This window comes from Chiloscyllium punctatum, chromosome 4 (genome assembly GCF_047496795.1).
Source record: "Chiloscyllium punctatum isolate Juve2018m chromosome 4, sChiPun1.3, whole genome shotgun sequence".
NCBI classification, from domain to species: Eukaryota; Metazoa; Chordata; class Chondrichthyes; order Orectolobiformes; family Hemiscylliidae; genus Chiloscyllium; species Chiloscyllium punctatum.
In genome coordinates this window covers 94,915,244-94,939,933 of record NC_092742.1, presented here as the reverse complement: position 1 = coordinate 94,939,933, position 24,690 = coordinate 94,915,244, and the positions used below count along the sequence as shown (strand labels likewise).

Sequence of the window (24,690 nt, the reverse complement as noted above, 5' to 3'; positions counted from 1 at the left end):
ATTTCCCAGTGGGTTTATTAGTGACTGTTTTATATTTGTATCCATTGTAAAATAGTTGAGAGCGTAGTGCTGGAAAAGCACAGCAGGTCAGGCAGCATCTGAAGAGCAGGAGAATCAATATTTCGGGCATTAGCCCTTCATCAGAGAGATTCCTCCTGCTCCTTGGATGCTGCCCGGCCTGCTGTGCTTATCCAGTACCTCACTCTCGACTCTGCTCTCTAGCATCTGCAGTCCTCACTTTCTCCATTGCAACATAGTCTCAATAAGGTTGTTGGTGTTTTGAGCGAATTAGACTAAATGTCATATTTGATGATGCGAGGAGTAAAAGTTCTTTCCCATTTGGTGAAACTACTAAATCTTCCTCTTCTCCTTATTTCATTGTTCATTGCAGTTCTGGCGTTTTGGTGACTGGGTGGATGTCATTGTTGATGACCGAATTCCCACGTTCAATAACCAGTTGGTTTTTACCAAATCTGCTGAGCGAAATGAGTTCTGGAGTGCTCTGTTGGAGAAAGCATACGCTAAGTGAGTGCAAGTTGCTAGGGTGAACTTCACGCTCGTTCTCGGTCACAGTGAGCCACAATATCTGATGTTGGTGTTGCTGGTTAAAACTTGCTGATTGGTTGAGAGAAACTCGCACCTTATGGTTCAACTGTCTCAGAGTTATCATAATTGTTCAGGAATTTCCAGGAACATTGCTGGTTTTCACCCGGATTCTCCCTGATGTTGACCTTCAGTTAAAATGACTGTCCCCAATACCCTTGTCCCCACTTCATAAGAAAGCTGCCTGAGCTCAGACTCAAGTTTAATGTCTCCCAAACTCTCTGGTCTCAGAGGCTATGCTTGAAATAAAAAGGATTAATCAACTGTGCTATTTACTAACCTGCCAATGCTCATTTCGTGGGTGACTGGGTAGGTTTCTGTAGAGTGGAGGTTTTTCTTGGAACCCTACCTCTGCAAGGAATCAGTGTTATTAAGAGCAAAGGTCAGATAATTGGGATTTGACTTGGTAAGAAATACTAGGCTATGCTTTCACTCTAATTCTGTCCTATTCATCTATCACCCAGGCTGCATGGATCCTATGAAGCACTGAAAGGTGGCAATACTACAGAAGCCATGGAAGATTTCACTGGTGGTGTTACTGAATTCTTTGAGATAAAGGATGCCCCTAAGGATCTGTTCAAGATCCTAAAGAAGGCAACAGAGCGAGGCTCCCTTATGGGCTGTTCAATTGATGTAAGTGTGCTCTCTAATGGTAAAATATTGGCATGCCAGTTCTTGGTGCTGCTGTTTTCTCAATGATTCTGTCATTACATATATACACCAAATGATCATTCCAGCTGGAAGTGCCTACTTGGATGGTAAAGTGGCCAAAACAGACTGATTGAGAGATTTTTTATTACAGTACACCCGCTAATATTTCACTCTTTGGATCACAAGTCATCAGCTTTCAAACAGAGATATTAGAAACAATAAGCGAACAGATATTGTTGGTTAGTTACAGCGAGCGGTTTCCATAAATGTGAGACAATAATCCCCATGTGATATCAGAACCCCCATCCCGTGTGAGATTAGACCCCCCCCCTTCCCTATGAGATTTCTGACCCTCCTCTCCTCCCCTGTGATATAAGACTTCCCCATATGTGATATCACATATAATATCACATGTAATATTACATTCCCTCTTCTCTCCATGTTATTATCAGCCCCTCCCTCCATATGATATCTCAGACACTACGTCCTTTGCTGTGTGTTACTGTGATTTGTGATTTAAGGTAAATTGTGTTAAAGCACCCAAGTGTGAGTAAAATCTGGTGTATTACCATTGATAGCTGAAAACTTACTGATATCGTCTGGCAATTTTTGATGCACCATTTTAGAACAGGAGTTAACATGGTTTTGACTAGGCCATCCTCTCCTGAAAAGGTTGAATATGGAGTTGTGAAGTGAAGTTGGTAATTTATTTGATCATTGACTGGAATGTTTATTCAGACCAATATGAGGCAAGTTTTGGAAACAGTGAATTATGTGTTGGGGATTGAATATGCACAAGCTATTTGGGTGGACAAACAACACAATTCAGAAGCAGTGCATATCTACTTTAACACAGCTGAGGTGCCCAGTCTGGAAGTCAAGTTGAAAAACATTGCTATGTGTCTACAACGCTCATTCAGTTTCTGCTGATATCTACTCAAACAAATATATTTACAGTCATGTTGCACACATTTGGAATTTGTGCTGAAGAGGAAGTCATAATTAAAGAAATCCTGATATTCCTCTCCTTTATCACTATCCAGTCCTGTGTCCTGATTTCCCTGTCTTTTCCCTAGTATGCAAGAAACACCTGTTGTGGAGTGGACTGCTAGTATCTCTTTACCACTTTCTGGTGCTCCTGACAAATTACAGTCCTACAGCAGCATAAAATGATCGTAACCAGTTGATCTCACCAGGGTTACCACAGGGTTGTAGAAATTTTATCAATCCCTAAATATATCCAGCTATAAAGCTGGTTTGCCTGATTTTCTAACCTTTTTTATATTTCTCCACCTTCATCTTTTTGCAAGTTTAATTTGTGGTCCATCCAACCCCTGTCTCTTTGTTCCCTTTTCTCCCCCTGACTGTCTTCTTTTTTAATATCCTAATCGCACTCATGCTTTCTCTTGTGTCTTTTTCTTTGTCTCATTCTCTTTCACTGGCTGTAGCAGGTTGTACTTAGTCTTTTTTTTTAATATCTCCCACTCTATCACTACTGCTGATGTTATTTCTATCTCACAGTTTTGTTCACTCCTACTGTTTTCGTCAGCTATCACACTCACTCTCTTGGGTGTAGGTTTGCTCGCTGAGCTGTAGATTTGATATCCAGACATTTCATTACCTACCTAGGTAACATCATCAGTGGCGACCTCCAAGTGAAGCGAAGCTGTTGTCTCCTGCTTTCTATTTATATCTTTCTCCTGGATGGGGTTCCTGGAGTTTGTGGTGATGTCATTTCCTGTTTGTTTTCTGAGGGGTTGATAAATGGCATCTAGATCTATGTGTTTGTTTATGGCGTTGTGGTTTGAGGGCCAAGCCTCTAGGAATTCTCTGGCATGTCTTGGCTTAGCCTGTCCCAGGATAGATGTGTTGCCCCAGTCGAAATGGTGGTTTTTCTCACAGGTTTGTAGTTCTCCATTGTTCTTTCTTTTGACGAGTTAACCACCAGGATATACGAACACCAGCTAGCCACAAAAAGACACAACCCTCTCTCCCTCGTAGCCCTACACACGGATGAAAAAAACCACCATTTCGACTGGGACAACACATCTATTCTGGGACAGGCTAAGCCAAGACATGCCAGAGAATTCCTAGAGGCTTGGCACTCCAACCACAACGCCATAAACAAACACATAGATCTAGATGCCATTTATCAACCCCTCAGAAAACTAACAGGAAATGACATCACCACAAACCCCAGGAACCCAATCCAGGAGAAAGATATAAATAGAAAACAGGAGACAACAGCTTTGCTTCACTTGGAGGTCGCCACTGATGATGTTACCTAGCCAGGTAATGAAATGTCTGGATATCAAACCTACAGCTCAGCGAGCAAACCTACACCCTAAACCTCAACCTGAGCTACAAACCTTCACAAAACTTCCACACTCACTCTCATTTGTGCAATATCCTGAAACCTAGGAATGGGAATAGGACATTCAGCCTGTAAAACCTGCCCAGTCATTCAATAAGGTCATATCTAATTGAACACTTCAATGCTTTATACCTATTCTGTCCAAACTATGCCACTGGTAATCAGAAATCTGTTAATTATTATTTTAAACTTACTCAAAAACAGAGTTTTCACAACCCTCTGTGGTAGAGACTTCAAACGGCTCACAAACTTCTGTGTAAAACAATTCCTCCTCATCTTCAGTCTAAGTGTCATCTCCTTTTTTAAATTATATCTGCTGACCGCCTTTAAATTCCTGAACCAACAGACACATCTAACCTGGCTATCTCTTCCAGTATTTTGTAAATTTCAATATCACATATAATTTTTCAAAACTCCAGAGAATATAGTCTCAGTTTGCCCAATCTCTCTTTCGAGGGCTGTCCTAACATCCTGGGAGCAAGTCTGGCGAACTTTCATTGTACGCCTTCTATGGTAATAATATCTTTCCTGAGTTAAGGAAACCAAAACTGCACACACTAGTCCAAGTGTGGTCTAACTATGCATCTATGCAATTGAAGCAAGACTTCCCTGATCCTGTACTCAAATCCTCTCGCAACAAAAAGTGCTATTCCATTAGCCTTCCTAATAGCTTGCTGCACCTGCATGTTAGCCTTCATTGACTAACCAACAATGACACTATTACACTAATAGTCTCTTACCATTTAAGAAGTACTCTGTATATCTATTTCTTCTACCAATGGTTCATTAGTTTCCATTGACCAAGTTCGTATTCATTGACCAAGTATGTCCAAATCCTCTTGAAGCCACTTTACAGCTTTCTCAAAGCACACATTCACAACTAACTTAGTACCATTCACAAATTTAGGAATATTTTGTCCCCAGCTGCAAATCATATTGAAATATATTGGACAGAGGTCCAAGTATTGATCTTTGTTATACCACTTTCAGTAGTTATAGCCTGCCTACATGAGATTCCTATTCTTCGTTTTCTGTCTGTTAGCCAATCCTAGTTCACTATCTCCTATCCCTTTAACTTAACTTTTCTAAACAGCCTCCTCTGAAAGTCCAAGTATGCCACATCGATCAGCTCTCCCTTGTCAATTTTGTTTGTGACATTTTCAAAAACTTCTTAACAAATTCACCAAATACCATTCACAAATCTATGCTGACTATCCCCCATCAAGTTACTATCATCCAGGTTTCTATTTTGAACAATCCTTTCTGCAGATTCTAGTATTTTCTCTACTCCTTGATGTAAGGCTGGCAGTCTGCATTTTGCTGTTTTATTCTTTGCTCCTTACTTAAATAGTGAGGTGATATCTGCTATCTTGTAATCTACAGGAATAACTCAGAACCTCAACAATTTTAGAAGACAATCACTAATGCATCAATTATCTCTAGTTCAGCACTGTCCCCTTGACTTGTCCGGACTTGTCCGACCTGCCTAGCTCCTTTTCCACCTATCCACTCCACCCTCCCCTCCCTGACCTATCACCTTCATCTCCTCCCCCACTCACCCATTGTACTCTATGCTACTCTCTCCCCATCCACACCCTCCTCTAGCTTATCTCTCCACGCTTCAGGCTCACTGCCTTTATTCCTGATGAAGGGCTTTTGCCCAAAACGTTGATTTCGCTGCTCGTTGGATGCTGCCTGAACTGCTGTGCTCTTCCAGCACCACTAATCCAGAACTTGGTTTCCAGCATCTGCAGTTATTGTTTTTACCTCGTTGATTTTAACCCTACTGCGAATCCTCTTGCAAGGATGCCTGCCTTGAAGAAGTTTTCCTCCTCTCTCTACAAGAATCTCAGGGAGTCTCTCTCCCACTGCAACTCCCAGGGCATTTCCTCTGCCCTGAAGCTCTTCAACCATGTCGTGAAACAAACTCGCTACCACAGCCACATTTGCTTCCTCAGTGCATGCCTCTGTAACCAACTCATCCCACACGGACTCCGGACCACCTTCAAACCAGCAGAGTTCGGACCCGAACAGGACAAACAGTACAGACTGCAGATTCAAAAACACCAGCAACAGTTCTCCTTCAAGATCCTCCGCTCCACGCTTGCAGCAATGTGCCGGCACCTAACCTCTCTACAGTCAGCCCTGCCTCAGCTGAGGGCCACACTCTCTCAGAATTGCAAAGGACCCACTCTGTACTACATCCTCAGGAGAATTCATACTCTCAACAAACAGTATTTCAATTCCATCTCAAACATCAAAAACTGTAAGTACAGCAAACTTTTATCAACCCACCTCCATAACCAGCGCTCCTCAAACATTCCAGAAGCTTCCCCTGGCCTCGGAAACTCCATTAGCCATGCGGCTGATGCAGCTACCACCCCCACGCTGAGTGATGATGTCACTTCCGCCCCCATCATGGCCACTCCCACAGCCACTTCCGCCCCTCACATCATCTCTGATGCCACACGCTCAGTGACTCCCGCCACCCTTACTGCCATGATCACCACCACTTCCGCCCCCACCAGCGCCACTCACCTGCATTCTGCTAACACGCCCCTCCACAGACCCCACTGTTACTATCCCCACCCCCCAGAAGCCCGAGGGGAACACTACCCCTGCTCATGCCTCCACCCCCATTCCCCCCACCATCACACCCACTCCAGGCACTGGCTCCGACCCCACTCCCAGCTCCACACCCACACCAGATCCCAGCTCCCAGCCCTGCTGAGTTTTCACCATCCCTCCAGACCTTCCACTCACTGAGGATGAACGATCAGTCCTCAGCAAAGGACTCACCTTCATCCCCCTCCGTCCACGCATCAATGAATTTAATACACACCGTGACATCGAACAATTCTTCCGTTGCCTCCGCCTCCGAGCTTACTTTCACAATCAGGACTCCCGCCCACCTTCCGAGGACCTTACGCCCACCTCCAACACACTGCATCCACCTGGACACCCCACGCTGGCCTATTACCTGCCCTCGACCTCTTCATTTCCAACTGCCGCCGGGACATTAACCGCCTCAACCTGTCTACCTCCCTCCCCCACTCCAACCTCTCACCCTCACAACGCGCAGCCCTCCAATCCCTCTGCTCCAATCCCAACCTCACCTTCAAGCCAGCGGATAAAGGGGGCGCAGTGGTAGTCTGGTGCACTGACCTCTACACCGCTGAAGCCAAACGCCAACTCGAGGACACCTCTTCCTACTGCCCCCTCGACCATGACCCCACCCCCCCATCACCAAACCATCATCTCCCAGACCACACAGAACCTCATCACCTCAGGATATCTCCCACCCACAGCTTCCAACCTCATAGTCCGGGAACCCCGCACTGCCCGGTTCGACCTCCTTCCCAAGATCCACAAGCCTGACCACCCTGGCCGACCCATTGTCTCAGCATGCTCCTGCCCCACTGAACTCATCACTACCTACCTCAACACTGTCCTATCCCCCCCAGTCCAGAAATTCCTCACATATGTTCGAGACATCACCCACGCCCTCCACCTCCTCCAAGACTTACGTTTCCCCGGCCCCCAACGCCTCATCTTCACCATGGATATCCAATCCCTCTACACCTCCATCCGCCATGACCAGGGCCTCCAAACCCTCCGTTTTTTCCTCTCCAGACGTCCCCAACAGTACCCTTCCACTGACACTCTCATTTGTTTGGCCGAACTGGTCCTCACCCTTAACAATTTCTCCTTTGAATCCTCCCACTTCTTCCAGACCAAAGGGGTAGCCATGGGCAAAAGTATGGGCCCCAGCTATGCCTGTCTCTTTGTTGGCTATGTAGAACAGTTGATCTTCCATAATTACACCGGCACCACTCCCCACCTCTTCCTCCGCTACATTGATGACTGCATTGGCGCCACCTCATGCTCCCGCAAGGAGGTTGAGCAATTCATCAACTTCACCAACACATTCCACCCTGACCTTAAATTTACCTGGACCATCTCTGACACCTCCCTCCCCTTCCTGAACCTCTCCATCTCCATTAGTGATGACCGACTTGACACTGACATTTTTTACAAAGCCACCGACTCCCACAGCTACCTGGATTACACCTCTTCCCACCCTATCTCTTGCAAAAATGCTATCCCGTATTCCAAATTTCTCCGCCTCCGCTGTATCTGCTCCACCACAGAACACACCAGATGGCCTCCTTCTTTAGAGACCGCAATTTCCCTTCCCACGTGGTTAAAGATGCCCTCCAACACATCTTGTCCACATCCCACACCTCCGCCCTCAGACCCCACCCCTCCAACTGTAAAAAGGACAGAACGCCCCTGGTGCTCACCTTCCATCCAGAAACCTTCGCATAAACCAAATCATCCGCCGACATTTCTGCCTCCTCCAAAAAGACCCCACCACCAGCGATATATTTCCCTCCCCAACCCTTTCCGCCTTCCGCAAAGACCGTTCCCTCTGTGACTACCTGGTCAGGTCCACACCCCCCTATGACCCACCCTCCCATTCTGGCACTTTCCCCTGCCACCGCAGGAACTGTAAAACCTGTGCCCACACCTCCTCCCTCACCTCTATCCAAGGTCTAAAGGAGCCTTCCACATCCATCAAAGTTTTACCTGCACATCCACTAATATCATTTATTGTATCCGTTGCTCCTGATGTGGTCTCCTCTGCATTGGGGAGACTGGGTGCCTCCTAGCAGAGCACTTTAGGGAACATCTGCGAGACAACCGCACCAATCAACTAAACCGCCCTGTGACCCAAAATTTCAACTCCCCCTCCCACTCTGCCGAGGACATGGAGGTCCTGGGCCGCCTCCACCGCCGCTCCCTCACCACCAGACGCCTGGGGGAAGAACGCCTCATTTTCCGCCTCGGAACACTTCAACCCCAGGGCATCAATGTGGACTTCAACAGCTTCCTCATTTCCCCTTCCCCCACCTCATCCTAGTTTCAAACTTCCAGTTCAGCGCAGTCCCCTTAACTTGTCTGGACTTGTCCGACCTGCCTAGGTCCTTTTCCACTCATCCACTCCACCCTCTTCTCTTTGACCTATCACCTTCATCCCCTCCCCCATTCACCCATTGTACTCTATGCTACTCTCTCCCCACCCCCACCCTCCTCTTGCTTATCTCTCCACGCTTCAGGCCACTGCCTTTATTCTTGATGAAGGGCTTTTGCCCAAAACGTCGATTTCGCTGCTCGTTGGATGCTGCCTGAACTGCTGTGCTCTTCCAGCACCACTAATCCAGAATATCTCTATAACCACCTAGTTCAATACTTTGGTATGCAAACTATCGAGTCTTGGGGATTTATCAAATTTCAGTGCCATTAAGTTCTCCAGTACAATCGTCTTACTAATTTCCTTTAACTCCTCACACTTCCTAACTCTTGAATCTTTGGTTCCTCTATAAACAGCCTGAAAACAGACATGAAGCAATCATTTAGCGTTCTAAAGATGTACGGCATGGAAACAGACTCTTAGGTCCTACTCATCCATGCCAGTCAGATAACCTAAACTAATCTCGTCCCATTTGCCAGAATTTGGCCCATATCTTGCCAAACCCTTCCAATTCACATACCTATCCAGATGCCTTTCACATGTTGCAATTGTACCAGCCTCCCCCACTTCCTCTGGCAGTTCATTCCATACAACGCCAATCTTTGCATGAAAAAGTTGTCCCTTAGGTCCCTTTTAAATCTTTCCCCGCACCCCCCCCCCACCTTAAATCTGTGCCATCTAGTTTTGACTCCACCTACCATGGGGAAATGTTCTTGATTATTCAACCTATCCATGCCCTTTAGCTTCTTTGCCATTTTACTATTACCATTATAAGCTCTCCTGACTCTGCCTGTAAGTTTTTTTTGACAAAAGTTTCCTTTTATGAACCCATAGAAGTCTTTACAGTCCATTTTTTGTCTATTTGCTAGATTGCATTCACTCTCTATTCTCTCTTAATCAGTTTCCTTGCCCTCCTTTGCTGTATTCTAAAATCTCCCAATCCTCAGAATTACTGCTATATTTTGGAAACTATATCTTTTCTCTTCTTTTGGTCTTATGCAATGTTGAACTTACTCTGTTGATCCTTTGGAATTTTTGCACCTTGATGGAATTTATAGTTACTGTAAGTTATGTAATGGTTCTTTAAAGGTTATTCTGTTGCCTCAGGACAGTCATGCCTTCTAATATATTTTCCCAAACCATCCAACTCAATTTGTGCCTCATGCCTTCAAATTTCCCTTATTTAAATTTCACACCCCTGTTTCAGAATAAACTAGCTCATTTTGAAACATAATATAGAATTATATCATATTGTGATCACTCATCCCTAAAGGTTCTTTTACAACAAGATTGTTAATTAGCCCTTTTCTCATTCTGTTGTGTTTGATACAAAATACCAAGTCTACTAGTTGGCACCTCAATATATTGCTCCGGAAAGCCTCCAGACACCCATCTTCCACAACTTTAGTGCTCAGTTGGTTTACCCAGTCTATGTGCAAATTGAAATTACCCATGATAACAGTGCTGCCCATGCCAAGTGCTTCTCTTATCTCCTGAGTAATACCATGCCCCATATTACCACTACTATTTGGTGGCCTATGAATAACTCCAGTCAATGTGCTGTCCCTTCCTGCACCTTAATTCAGGTCAAACACATCGCACGCATTGTTCTTCTGACCTGAGATCATCCCTTCCTAATGTACCAATGTACTTATTATAATTTCAACTTCACCTTCTTTTCTTTCTTGCCCATCTTTCCTAAATGTGGAATATTTTTGAATATTCAGTTCAAAGTCCTGGTCACCATGCAGCCATATCTCAGTAATGGCAATTAGATTATAACCATATATTTCTAGATCATCTACCTTGTAGTGAATGTTGCGCGCATTTAGGTAGAGTGCCCTTAACTCTATCTTTTTGACATCATTCTGCCTTTGAAACGTACTCAATACTTAGCTTTCTTTTTTCTGTCTTCTGATCTCTGTTTTACAACTTCCTGTTGCCAACTTTACTTCGTTCCAATTTCATATTTCCTGACAAGGTATTTTAAACCCACCCCAACAGTACTAGCAAATCTCACTGCAAGTTTATTTGCCCCAGTCCTCTTAAGGTGTAACCCATCCAGCTTGTCCAGGTCCTACCTACCCAGAATTGGCCACAGTCTTCAGAAATCCAAGGCCTTCTCTCCTATATCAGTTCTCCCACCATGTATTCAATCAGACAATCCTCCTGTTCTTAAATTGACATGGAGGTGGCACTAGGAGCAATCCTGAGATAAATGCTCTGCAATACCTCATTTTACATTTCCTTCCTAACTCCCTGAAAAATGCCTTCAGGATCTCATCCTTTTTCATGCTTATGTCATTGGTACCAATGTGGACCATGACTTTTGGGTGATCTGCTTCCCCCAAAAGGATGTCTTACAATCCAGATATCCTTGAAATTGGCACCAGAAGGCAACACTCCATTCCGGAGTCACATTTTCTGCCACAGAAACATGTGTCTGATCCCCTGACTATGAAAATCCAAAAGTGTTTGCTCTTCCTTTCTGCTGTCTCCTCCCTTTTACAGCTGAGTTGCCCATGGTGCCATGGACTTAGATCTGGCTGCATTTCCCTGAGGAAATATCATTTAGCAAGCATGGTAAAGTCAAGGGAACACTGCACTACCTTGCCTGATTCTCTTAGACTGCCTAGTAATCACCCATTCCCCCTCTCCCCATACGCTTCTAATCTGCAATGTGATCACCTCCCTACAGGTACAAATGTCTCCAGCCATTGCTCAGATTCCAAAACTAGGAGTTCAAGCCTGTGCACCTGGTGACATTTCCTGTAGGTGTGTTTGTCTGGGACATATATGTCTTTGATTTCACACATCCCTTAGGATATATATTTCACTTAGTCCTCTGATATGCCATCCTGTAATTCTAAAATCTATTTGTTACCCATAGAATAAGTGTGAACTTACTATAAAAACCTGACAAAGTATTTCTCAGAGAAACTGAAAACATTTCTTGAGAATAATGACAAACTAAATGCTAACTTTCACTTTAAAGATCTGAAATACTGACTAATCAACCTACTACCAATCACCATCTTTCCCTGCACTTGTGACATCATGCTGTGATGACTTGCTGTGCCAGTCGTCCTCTTGATCCACTCCTCATTCTTCTACAGCTCACCTTTTACTCTGGAGCTTTATTACTTGCAGTATATCTTAATTAAAACATGTCTTACCCCCTCTGCTCCGAATTCCCTCATTGACCCAATTCCAAGTTACTCATTTGGTTTCTGTCTCACTGCAGTGAAGTCTTCTTTGCTATGACTATGTGGCTTGCCATCATCTTTCTCTTTGAATCTTATGCTTCAGACAGTGAAATATTCTGTGTTTATGTACAGGAGGACTTTGTCAAGATTCAGGCTTGGGCAGTTAAACATTTGTAATATTTGTGTCAGTCAATTTGCATTTCTATCATGAGAGAACCTAACCACCTGTTCTTAAATTCAAAGGCATTAACATCACTTAAACTCCTACTATCAACATTTTGGGGGTTACCATTGACCAGCGATATATACACTGTAAATGGGATGCATTTGGCAGGGATCTTTCCCTCCGGGACACTCTAGCCCATTCCACAGCCACCAACACCAACCCATAACCTCAATCCCACACTCCCTCCCCCCACAGCTCCACAGCACCTTCCCATGTAACACTTGCCTCTTCACTTTATCCCTGCTTACCGTTCAAGTGCCAAAACAGTCTTTCCAGATGAAACAACATTTCACCTGTAACCCCTCCAAACTGTGTATTGTGTTCGCTGCATCCAATGGAGCCTACTCTACATTGGAGAAACCAAAACAGGTGACTGCTTTGTGGAACACCTCCAGTCTGTGCACAAGCAGGACCCCAACCTTCCAGTAGCCGGTCATTTTAGCACAGTCTCCTGCTTGCATGCCCACATGACTGTCTTCGGCTTGCTGCAATGTACCAGTGAAACTGGAGGAACAACATCTCATCTTCAGGCTGGGAACTTTACAGACTTCCCCACTTAACACTGAGTTCAACATCTTTAAATTGTGAACCATTTCTTTTAGCTTGTTATCATGTGCTCCCCTCCCCCGCCCCACTTCCCATTCTTTGAAGCCTGGCAGGAGACATACCAATATTCTGCCATTCTCACATTCTGATCTCTTAATGTAAACTGCTAACATCTTTTCTCCACCAGCACCCTACACCCCTACTTGCCCCACCACCACTCCCCCAAACTATTGCATAAATGTTCCCCCTTCACACTTTGCTTCACCTCTGATGAAGAGTCATCTAGACTTAAAACATTAGCTTGCTCTCGCTCCATGGATGCTCCCTGACCTGCTGTGATTTCCAGCATTTGTTGTTTTCTGGACATCAGAATGTTGACTTTACCACTGATGTCCACATTCCATGAAAGAAAAGTAAATATTACTGCCCAGACATTCTGGGTTTGTTATAGTAACTAAAATAAATCCTATCTGTACTAGTTTATCCATTTCAAATCAGTTATCTCTCCATTGCATTCTTATTTTTATCTCTCATGCTCTTATGTGCTTTTCTTTCACATATTGTCTCACTCTCTCTATCATTCTTTTGCTTTTTGTATCTCTCTCTCCCATCTCTGTCTGTCTCCTGTTGTTTTTCCCGCTTTCTCCGTTCCTTACCACTCATTGTGGTGCTGTCTGATATTCCAGGAAAGTATATTTCATGGGACTGGTTTTATGCAAGAAGCACAGATCCAGAGGTTTCTGTCTCGCTGTTTATTCGCTGCAGATGGATCTAAGGCCAAAGTTGATGATCAGATCAAGAATTTTGATGACTTTCCTGTCAGGGTTTGTATGGCAAATGAGGCAATTGTGATTTGAAGCAATTAATTACTATCCGTACAATGCATTTGTTTAATTGGCATGACTAACATTGCTGTCAGGCTGTTGTGGCGCTGTGGTAAAGTCTGGGCCAGAAGGTCCAGGTTCGAGCCCTATATGCCCTCGATGTATGTCATAAGAGTCGAAGCAAGTTGATTAAAATAATTGACTAATTTTCCTGAATGACCAGGACAGTGAAACAGTGAGTAAATCTACACGATTGAATATGAAGTCATATAATAACATAGTTAATCTTACCCTAATGAATAAACAGGAACTTTACAGTTACACAGTGAGTTACCCTTACCCGAATAAACAAGAAATAAGTTTCTTCTAGAGTTGTCCAAATCTGGTGATATAATTTTTGTAGAAGTTTGGTGGAGAAGTGTTTCAATTATGTTTGGAACTTGGGGGAATCCTTGTGAATATTTTATTCCAAGAACCCCACGATGTTACAGAGCAAGCATCGTCACTACTGTTTACATCTCAACTGTGGTTATGCTTAAAATATTTGATTTACAAATTTGCGAAACTAAAATTCCTGACTAGGTCTTGATTGCATAGTTAGATGAAGGTAGTAGCATTTGAAATCACTGTGAATTTTATGAAAGGGAGCATTCTGAGTTGGAATGCTGAAATACTGTGCTGATGCTGATTGATGTACATTCGATTGGTGTCTGATGAATCCAAATTAAAAGTGTTTTCTAACTCGCACTGGACAATAGAACCCCTTTATTCCTGTCAGTCTAGCATTATTTTGCCCCCATTTTGAATGTGTGTTTCTCATGACTGGGCTTAGAGCAACTACAAGAAGCATGACAGCAGAGGCCTCCAACTCTGTCAGATGGCAGCTTGAGTTCTGTGCTGTCCTGAGCTAATCTGGCAGAATGCACATGCACATCACTATGCCCCACTGGCATAATACTGGGTAGTTTACCAGAAGTCAAGCCCCTTACAGTTGTCATAAAAGCTTAAGATTTTATAAAGTGTGCAGAACTCTCCAATTTACTCATGTTCTACATCCACATTGACAGAAAACATGGACCAGGTTTCTGCACTTAACAAGCATTACTATTTATTCTAATTACAGGTAAACAATTATGAACTGTTAACATATATCAAGTAATTAAAACTATAACTCCCTTATAAACGTCCCTTCTACACACATACAAACTGAAGAATGGGTGTTATGGGTGGAGGGAAAGCCTGGGAACACATTTCCATTGTCCCTGTCCACAGAGTCTGCTGAGATTATCCATTCTCAGGACTTTCTTTGCAGGAGACACAGAAGAGTTGGTTCACAGCTGTAAAGTCTCTGACTTACTGGCTAAAAGGTTTCCAGCAACTGCTGAGAGAAAATAAACTGGCTATCTTCAGGCTTCGTGATGTTTTTATTGCAGTGAAAAGGACAGCTCCTTCCGTTTAGAAAGGCTCCTTCTGATAGCCTCTCCCCAAACACTCACATCTCCAAGATGTTCTGCTACCTGGGAGCCAATCATATAACCGGTGGAAGGCAAAAGTTCTTTGTCGTTGATAACTGTTCACCAGTCCACAGACCAATGGGCTACTTGTTGGTGGCTGAAGCTTCATTTGTACACACCCCTTGGCTCTAGACTTTCCCACTATTTGAACAAGCAGCTGTACAACTAATGCTTACAATGCGTTTCAGGTTGCTTGCTTCAACAGTCCTTGCCTTCTAAAACAGTCATTTTCCCATTTCAGTCTACAATAAAAAATACAGAAAAATGAAAAGGTACAGTCCTTGCATAACCAAAATACAGCTAAAGATGCTAATGTGATGCTGTATTTGTATCTATCTGTACCTAGTTGCCATTTTACAGCTCATAGCTGTCCTGAAATATTTGTGGTAAGTTTAAACTCTATCAGCCATTCGATTAAAGTGCTTGTTATAAAATAGGAATTTGAGAGAGATGGTGTGGTGGATAGTAGGGTGATGAGCATGCATTCCCTGAATCTCCTGCTGAAGAATGGGAATACCTGCATGTCAGCACAAGGCTTGTTGCTTTTTGCATGCAGTCAGTTTGGCGCAAATCACTGAGCTTCTGTGAGGCTGTGTCTGAGTACTGTGTGCTCACACAGCAGTTCAGTGCAGACAAATGATTGGTTTGAGCTTGTTTCCTACAGCACAGGGTGTAGAGGTTTGGCAGTGGGTGGGGCATGGGGGTTGCGGAACTAGGTGGGGATAGAGAAAAATGTTTTCCCCTCCACTTTCCTTCTGCCTCCACATTGATTCACATTGCAATATAAGTCATTCGATGTTGGTAGCTGGGAGACAGGTCTAACAGTATTAACAGTTAGGGTATGGGTGTTTGAGCCTTGACTGCTGTCCAGGAATCTGCCTCAGTGATTGTTTTATATTTGAACCTAGACTGTGAACGATGACTAGTTGTTAAGCGGCTGGAATATTTCAAAACTGCTCATTCCTTTCCTGACCTAATACATATCGTCGTCAAGTCGCACTGTAAGTCAGGAAAACTGACTAACATTTCCTGTTATCAACTCGGGCTCAGAGAATAAAAGGGAGTAGCTTGATCTGTCACAGTTGACATTATCTCACAGTATCAGGGAAGGAGCAAAATACCAGCTCTCCTGGCATGGTACACTTAACAACTTATTGGATAAGCTCCTTGGGGAGTTGGGGTATTGGGGAGGAAGGAAACCCAATCTTGATAAGAATAGGCAGCTTTGACTGGATTTCTGTCATAACCTAGAAATGACGCAGGGGAGCAATGAGCTGTGTCGCAGTGCAGAAAGATTATATTGCCCTTTCTCTGAGGAAGCTAGGTGTCAGTGCCACACCATGAGCACAGTCTGACTGACTCTCCTGTTTTCACAGTCTTTTGTACCTCAGCAGTTTGAAACACGAACAGCCAGCGGTTTGGTCAGAGGACACGCCTATTCTGTAACCAATGTGGATGAAGTAAGTTTTCAAACTTTCAGTCATTTGACATGAAAATGAGCAGAATATATATCATAGGAAGGTTCACACAAGGGTAGTAGGAGAAGAAGACCATGGAATGATTTGTGAGGGAATTCCAGAGACACACAGGAAGTGACTGAAGGGAGTCACTGGGTACAGAGAGTGAAATGGGGGATACTCAAATAACAGGGAGTGATTATAGGGAATATTGTGGTGCAGGAATGGTTGAAGGATGCATTGAATTGTGAAAAGTGACATACAGGGATAGTGGGGTTACAGAGAGTGATTACAGGGAATATTGTGATACATGGAGTAATTGAGGGAAATCAATGTGATATTAGGAATAATATATTGGAACACATTCAGTGCTTACATCAGGATACCGGAGTGCAGAGATTAATGGTGAGGGAATGCTAGGATGCAGGAAAAAATAACAACGGAATATAGGGATATAGGAAAGGATTACTGGTGGTCCACTGGGTTAAAGAGATTGATTAGAGAGGAAATGGCTACAGTGTACAATGCAGGTTTGTATGTTTATATTTATTCATCTGTGTTTGTCTCTGGTCTTTCTTCCATAAACAACAATTTTGCCAAAAGGTCTCTTATAAGGGTCAGAATGTGAAGTTGCTGCGTTTGAGGAATCCATGGGGAGCTGTGGAGTGGAATGGATCCTGGAGTGATAAGTATATATTTTCTTTGAAGTCATTCAGAAAAATGCTACTTTGGACTTTTGCTTCGGATTGCCTCTATCTTCCTCCAGTTCCAGATATACTTTTGTCTCTCCACACCTTTTAGTCCCCATCCCCTTCATCTTCGGTGATTTGAGTTACCTTAGACCTTTCTGGATCTTCCTCCCTAAAGTCATGCATGTTACAACTTTACTCCATAATTGTAAATCATCCCTTAAAAAACACCATCTTTCCTCTTTTCCTATCACTCATTCAAGGGTTTAACAGCTCCTAGAAGTTGCAGTGGCTACTAAGCTTAATTGAATCAGAATTCTGCAACTTTTAATAGCTTTTTCAGAGGGTTTGATGTACAGGGGATTTGTGGAAGTTTCAATTTCCATGGCAATTCTCACAATGTCAACTGCTTCAGGGAGTCTACAGGGTTCTGACGCAAAATTCTAGTCTGCACAAATTATCTGACCATTGGAATATCTGGTAAAAATGGAAGGTCCTGCCCAAGTGCTGTACAACACATATGGTACTCCTGTTCTTCCAGTTTGGGATAGGTATAGAAGAGCTAAATTGAGAGCTGCAATTGATTCAGCAACACAACCTATTCAAAAGATCTATATAACATGCAGTTTTGAGTAATAATTAAACAGGACTTGATATTTTTATTGGATTTGAAATTAATATTGAACAAGATTTGAAAATATCCGTCAATTTAAAATAATCTGAAAGTATCTATTAGTATTAGCTAAAGAAATCCTACGAGTATATGTGAGTACAATGTACTGTATTTGGAGTATCTGTGATTAATACTCAAAACTAGATAATGCAGCGCGTGCTTTTTGACCTCAGATCATGTAAGAAAAAACAAATAACTCTTTTGAGTAGTATTGGTAACATAAGGTTACAAATCCTATTTGTCGGGCAGTCGTGATTAGTTTTTGCCACTATATTTGCCATTATATCCCTTGACTAGGGAAGGGAAAGGCTGTCAAGTGCCTATTACATATGTTGAAAAATCCAGGTGTATCCTATTTGGAGAAAGCCATGATCTGGCTCATCAATGATGCTCTTTCTTGGTTTTGAAGCAATCACCGTCAGTCCATGAATGATATTTGCCCAGAGTTAACATGGAACGTGCAACATTACATGGCAGCTCCTAGTTCCCATTTCAACAGCATGCGGTGGACACGGTGATTTCTTGAGTTTATGGCTTTTCCCGGCTTGATGATCGAATTTCTTTTCTGTTCCAGGGCCCGGGAGTGGTCTGAGATTGAGAAGACACAAAAGCAACGACTTCAGCATCAAATGAAAGAAGATGGAGAGTTCTGGTGAGGATAAAACCATTTAATTTAAAAGGCAGAGCTTTGCTCCTAACAGGACAAGAAGTGATTGCCATTTTTGTTTACATGTCAGGAACTGCCATGCACCCAATCACATTGCAAGCTACAAGTATGTGAGCTGAGCACAATTCCCACGTGCAATAATACAATAGACAGATTATTCTCAGCAGTTTGCCTCATCAGCTGCTGACGTCACACCAAGACATACAAAAAATTTGTATTATGGAACAAGTGCTGAGATCCTGTTAGGATATGTATATAATACGTACATACAATATATCACAATATATTTTGTTCATTAGACTATTTTATGCATTATGTGCATTTGTTGGGGCATCCACCTCAGCTTGTATATTGCACTGTTATGCATCATGTGTGGCAGATATTGCTAAACAAAGAGAACTGAGGGACAGCTTACCTGTGTAGGCAATAATGTGACATGTTGGAGGTCAGTCTTTAATAGATGTAGTATGTGGCACAATTTGTACTTTAAAGGCAGCACAGAATGGTTGAACATGCAGCATCTGAAGACCTCTCCATAAATGACACACTAAGGAGATTGGCCAAGGTCACTGATACAAGCAAGTAGTGAAATTATGACTTTGAAAATGTGAGTGTCATTGCCATCTCTTTATGTCCTGTGTGGCCAAGTCCACTCCACTTGGTCTTCTAGGGAGTAGAGGACATAGTGAATGATACAGCTCCAGAGGTCAAGACACAATCCGAGTAGGCAAAGGTTTGCAAACAAGGAAATGGTGGTCAGGTAGATGCTTGTGATCAAAACAATCTATTCATGGCCAACAAGAACTGTCATGAAATCTCTAATTTCCTCCTCATATTCCTCCCTATCATTCCCATCAGAGGCAAATTTTCTTCCATTTATAGTGCCATGTTATGCAAGTTATAGCTGACAATGTCAATCCTGAACATCTCTGTGGCACATATTGTAAATCTGTGCAGACTGCTAAAGGCATCAGACTCACATTTTGAGCAATATTATGTTCTGGTCTGTGATTTCCCTTGTCAATCCTTCTACTGTATTGTAATTCAACTTTGCAAGGCTATGGGGATAACCCATTGGTATCATGAGCCACTCTGAAGGAATAGCTTTTGTCAATAAGATCCAACCTTACACATGGACAGAGACCTTAATTAGATGTGACAGTTGGGATTTCCTTAAAATCATGAGAACACCTTGGGAAATAAACATACCTTGCATAATTCTTTTCTAGTGGCTACAGATAACTTGAACCATAAGGGAGTGATACCCATTCTGATTTACAATTACAGATGGCTGTTATCAATATAAACCATATAATAACCCTGAGGCTAACTGCTGTTATGGTCTGGCCCTCAGAGTGTTGTGAATCAAATTGTATTGATTAGTGCTGAAAATGTGTTGCTGGAAAAGCGCAGCAGGTCAGGCAGCATCCAAGGAGCAGGGGAATCGACGTTTCGGGCTTGCGCCCTTTTTCAGGGCTCATGCCCGAAACGTCGATTCTCCTGCTCCTTGGATGCTGCCTGACCTGCTGTGCTTTTCCAGCAACACATTTTCAGCTCTGATCTCCAGTATCTGCAGTCCTCACTTTCTCCTTGTATTGATTAGAACCAGGTTTGCCAGGGGATTTCATTGAGTATGAGTTCCCTGATTGAGGCTGTTAACCTGGGCCAGTAAGGGAGTCCTGGCTGCCAGATATAAACAGGAGTCTCTCCCTTCCCTCCCTTTCACTGTTTGATCACACAGCATTACCCTTTGATGTGAAGGGCACTGCTTGTCACTGGCCACTTGGGTGTTTCTTTTCTTCCTGGTGGTGGAAATCGAATAAAGGTTCGTGCACCTTGTGTCTTTCACCGTGTCTCACACCTGCACACACACACCATGGGTGCTGGGGGAAAAAAATAAGCACTACCACAGTTAAGTGGTAGTGTGGGGGTAAAAAAGAAAAAGAAAAGAGAAGAAAAAGAACAAAAAAAACAGGAGTCTCAGAGATTCTCCTCACTTGAGGGACTGGCTCCGAGCTTGCTGATCAGAGCCCACGTACTGTGCACGTGTAAGTTAAGGATGACTTGGTAATGGGATACCAGCTTCCGTGGAGTTATTTCACAAGTAAATTCATTGGCCCCTTGGAGATGTGTTGCAGCCTTGGAGATGTCACATATCCACTGTTGTCAAAGGTTAGAGGCACAGCTATCTCAGAGTGACTGGCATGGGGTTCCCTCCAAATCAGTGAGGTTAAAACTCTTCTCGTAGGAGTCCCAGGTCAGTCTCTGGCATTGGTCCTGAGATGTGCAGAGATGCAAGAGCTGAGCATACATTGACATGTTGATACTCTTCGTCAGTAGGATAGTTTGATTCTTCCTAGCCTCCACCTCTGTCAGCCTTGAGGTCCTTTGTTATGTGACCAAAGCCCTCCTCTGTTCTCCTCCATCATTGCAAATCCACAAGTGAACTGTGGAAAAAAGTGAGCAATGATATGAACACCTCTATTGAGTTGGCTTTCATTCATAGAGAAGCTGCAGTTGACCAAGGGAATACATGTTTCTCCCATGGACAAATCAAAAACTCCTCCGGTGACACAGTGACCTTATCTGTAACAACCTACTTGATACAGGTTAAAAATTTCTTGACAACACCTGATCTCTAGCAAGCTAACACTTTCTTAGCAATTATGTCAATGGACACTAATTCAGTGACACTGTAGCTGGAACTCATCCACCTCCACACCCCTGTCCCCGCTTACTCTCAAGCTTCCTCACATTGCCTTTGACCCTTAATATTAATTGCTGTTAACATTACCCAGTTCCTTCATCTAAACACCTTAGAATATCTGACTACCACCCTATCTAGAGTCTTTGATCTTTTGCCTTATTTCTTATTACCTTTAACCATTCTGTCCTCCTCCTGGACCTACCTGCTGAGCCTCCCTCCATCATGCTTCACCTGCCTTCATGTTAACCCTCCATTAGAGACCCTGGCCATGATCCCACTTTGGCTGGTCCTGTCTTGCTTTAAACTCAAGTTCTGTTCCCTGATTATTATTAATCAGGTATGTGTGATATAGCTACTTGGATATAGAAGAGAAGACTGATGTCAAAGGTGATGAATATAGATGAGTTCACCAAGAAGCTAAACTGGGCCTCCACCTCCTCTGATATATAATTTCCATTGGGGAATGTTTAGGGAGTCTTGAGTCTTGGGAAGTTCTGATCTGTTTAGTTGGAGACAGTAATGTTCTCTACTTCTCATGTTATCATTAAAACATTGTGAACTGTACATAGTAACTAAAAGATCAGAAACCATGTTTTTGTGATAGTTTCTTCATTATGCTATATGCAGGATGTCTTTTGATGATTTTAAGAGGAATTTCACAAAGCTGGAGATTTGTAACCTGACACCAGATACACTGGGTGATGACAAGCTCCATAAATGGACAGTATCTATCAATGAAGGACGATGGGTAAAAGGCTGTTCAGCTGGGGGCTGCCGTAATTATCCAGGTCGGTCTGAATGTTTTCTGTTATCAATAGTTGCCTCTTCTCTTCTTCCATCTATCTATCACTTCTTCCATTTCATTTTAAGATGTGGTGTGACCAAGAGAGCATTTATTGCCCAACCTTGGTTATCCTGATAAGATGCTGCAGCCATATTTAGAAGGCATTCATCTTGCTATTGAACTTCATAGCAATGATATACAATGATCATTCATCCGTTTATTTCAGACGCTAGTCAGAATCAAATATGTGCTGGAGGCACTTGTTACCCCCACCTGGGTGGCTGTAACCTGTTCCACTCCTGAAAATACTTGGTTTTATAGCAGTCTAAAGTGTTCATTGATTTGTTTTTGTGTCTGCTCATAAATTACCAGGTTTATTGCTTTTTACTTTTGGCGTCTTTCTCCCATACTCTTAGAGTTTGTTCTTTGTGTTTCTTCTTCTTTTGTTCTCTCAATATGTTTATGCCCTTTTTTCATTTATTTTCTTTTATCTTACTGTTTTCTTTTTCTTGGTCTTCTCTAGTTGTGTCGACTCTCCCCTTTCTTTCAGCTTACTATTGCTTCCTATCCCTTCGTTTCCTTTTTTCTCTTTAGTTTTAGACACTGCAAGTACAGATCAGCCATAGACCAATCTCTTTCCCGCCTGTTAGTGAGTTATGCAATCATACAGCACTGAAAGAGACGCTTCAGTTCGTGCCAACCAGACATCCTAAGCTGATCTAGTCCCATTTGCCAGCATTTGGCCCATATCCTTCTAAACCCTTCCTATTCATATACCCATCCAGATGCCATTTAAATGTTGTAATTATATCTGTTTCCACCATCTTCTCTGGCAGCTTGTTCTATGCACACACCACCCTCTGTGTGAAAAAGTTGCCTCTTGGGACCCTTATATACCTTTCCCCTCTCACCTTAAACCTGTGTCCTCTAGTTTTTGACACCTCCACTCTAGGAAAATGAAAATAGGCTAGTCGTCCTATCCATGCTGTTGATGATTTTATAAATGCACATACTGTTCTTTCTTTTAAGACACATTCTGGACGAATCCTCAGTACCGACTGAAACTCTGTGAGGAGGATGATGATCCTGAAGTTGCCGAGGTCCTCTGCACATTTGTTGTTGCTCTAATGCAAAAGAATCGGCGGAAGGAACGCAGGATGGGTGTCAACTTCCATACCATTGGATTTGCTATTTATGAGGTAGATACTGTTTGGGATATTCATAAAGTATTCAGAGGTAGGTTGACAGAGCAAAACTAGGATGACGAGATATTGAAGCTTTGACCGAAAAAAAAAGGAGGCATGGCTCAGGTACATGCAGCTGAGATCAAGGGAATCCTTGGAGGTAAATAAGGGATTCAGGAGTTTACTGAAGAAGGAAATTAGGAGAATGAAAAGGGGGCACTAGATAGCCTTGACTGAGAAGATTAGGGTGAATCCTAAGATGGTCTTTGAGTATATTTAAAGAAAAAGAATAACTAGAGAGAGAATGTGACCCCTCAAGGACCAAAGTGGACATATATGTGTAGAACTGCAGGAGGTGGACGAGGCCCTTAATGAATATTTCTACTGTGTTTACTGTTGAGAAAGATATGAAGACTTGGGAACTTGCTGATATCTTGGGAACACTCCATATCACAATAGGGGATGTGTTGGATGTATTTGAATGTATGACCAGATATATCCAAGATATAGCATGAGGCTAGAGAAGAAATTGCAGGGGTCCTGGCTGATATGTTTGCATTATCGTTAGTCACAGGTGAGGTCCCAGAAGACTGGAGGTTAGTGAATGTTATGCACTTATTCGAGAAAGGCTGCAAAGAAAAACATGGGAACTGTTGACCAGTAAGTCCTAACATGTGTGGTACGTATGTTATTTGAGAAGATTCTAAGAGATACGATATACATGCATTTGGAAAGACAGGGTTTGATTAGGAGTAGTCAGTATGGCTTTATGTGTGGGAGACCATACCTCACAAATTTATTATGAGTTCTTTGACGAAGTGACCAGGAAGGTTGATGAGAGCAGGGCAGTAGATGTCGTCTGTATGGATTTCTATAAGGTTTTTGATAAGGTTCCACATAGTGGGCTGCTCTAGAAGGTTCGATTGCATGGAATCCAGGGAGAAGTGGCAAATTGGATACACAATTGGCTTGATGGTAGGAAGCAGAGGGTAATAGGGGAAGGATGCTTATTGGACTGGAGGCCTATGACTAGTGGAGTGCCTCAGGGGTCAGTGTTGTACCAATTGTGTTTGTTATCTATATCAATGATTTGGATGAGAATATACAAGGCATGATTAGTAAGTTTGTAGATGACAATAAAGTAGGCGGTATCGTGGACAGTGAGGAAGGCTTCTGGCATCACTGGCTTTCATCAGTCAGGGCAATGAGTATAGAAGTTGAGAAGTTATGTTGCAGTTGTACAGGATGTTGGTGAGGCCACATTTGGAGTATTGTGTTCAATTTTGGTCACCTTTGTATAGGAAGGATGTTATTAAACTGGAAAGAGTGCAGAAGAAATTTACAAGGATGTTGCCAGGACTCAATGATCTGATTTATAGGGGAAGGTTGGATAAGCTAGGACTTTTTTCTTCAGAGCATAGGAGACTGCGGGGGGGACCTTATAGAGGTGTATAAGATGGTGAATGGATAGGATGAATGCAGTCAGTCTTTTTCCTAAGATTGGGGAATCAAGGACTAGAGGGCACCGGTTTAAGGTTAGAGGGGAAAGA

General features: G+C 43.0%; 1 protein-coding gene across 3 annotated transcripts in view; it reads left to right on the top strand.

Annotated features, from left to right (window-relative positions):
* Positions 1-24,690, top strand: part of LOC140476551 (calpain-3-like) — a 110,469-nt gene that overhangs the window by 54,727 nt on the left and 31,052 nt on the right. The window contains exons 5-12 of one of the 3 annotated variants that reach the window (XM_072569331.1): positions 392-525; positions 1,068-1,236; positions 13,328-13,465; positions 16,356-16,439; positions 17,040-17,125; positions 18,373-18,450; positions 21,800-21,960; positions 22,986-23,155. In XM_072569331.1, coding sequence (XP_072425432.1) covers positions 392-525; positions 1,068-1,236; positions 13,328-13,465; positions 16,356-16,439; positions 17,040-17,125; positions 18,373-18,450; positions 21,800-21,960; positions 22,986-23,155 — 1,020 coding nt within the window. Of the gene's footprint in view, positions 1-391; positions 526-1,067; positions 1,237-13,327; positions 13,466-16,355; positions 16,440-17,039; positions 17,126-18,372; positions 18,451-21,799; positions 21,961-22,985; positions 23,156-24,690 lie in introns of those variants that run through there. The other 2 variants (XM_072569332.1, XM_072569333.1) reach the window with 2 other exon arrangements.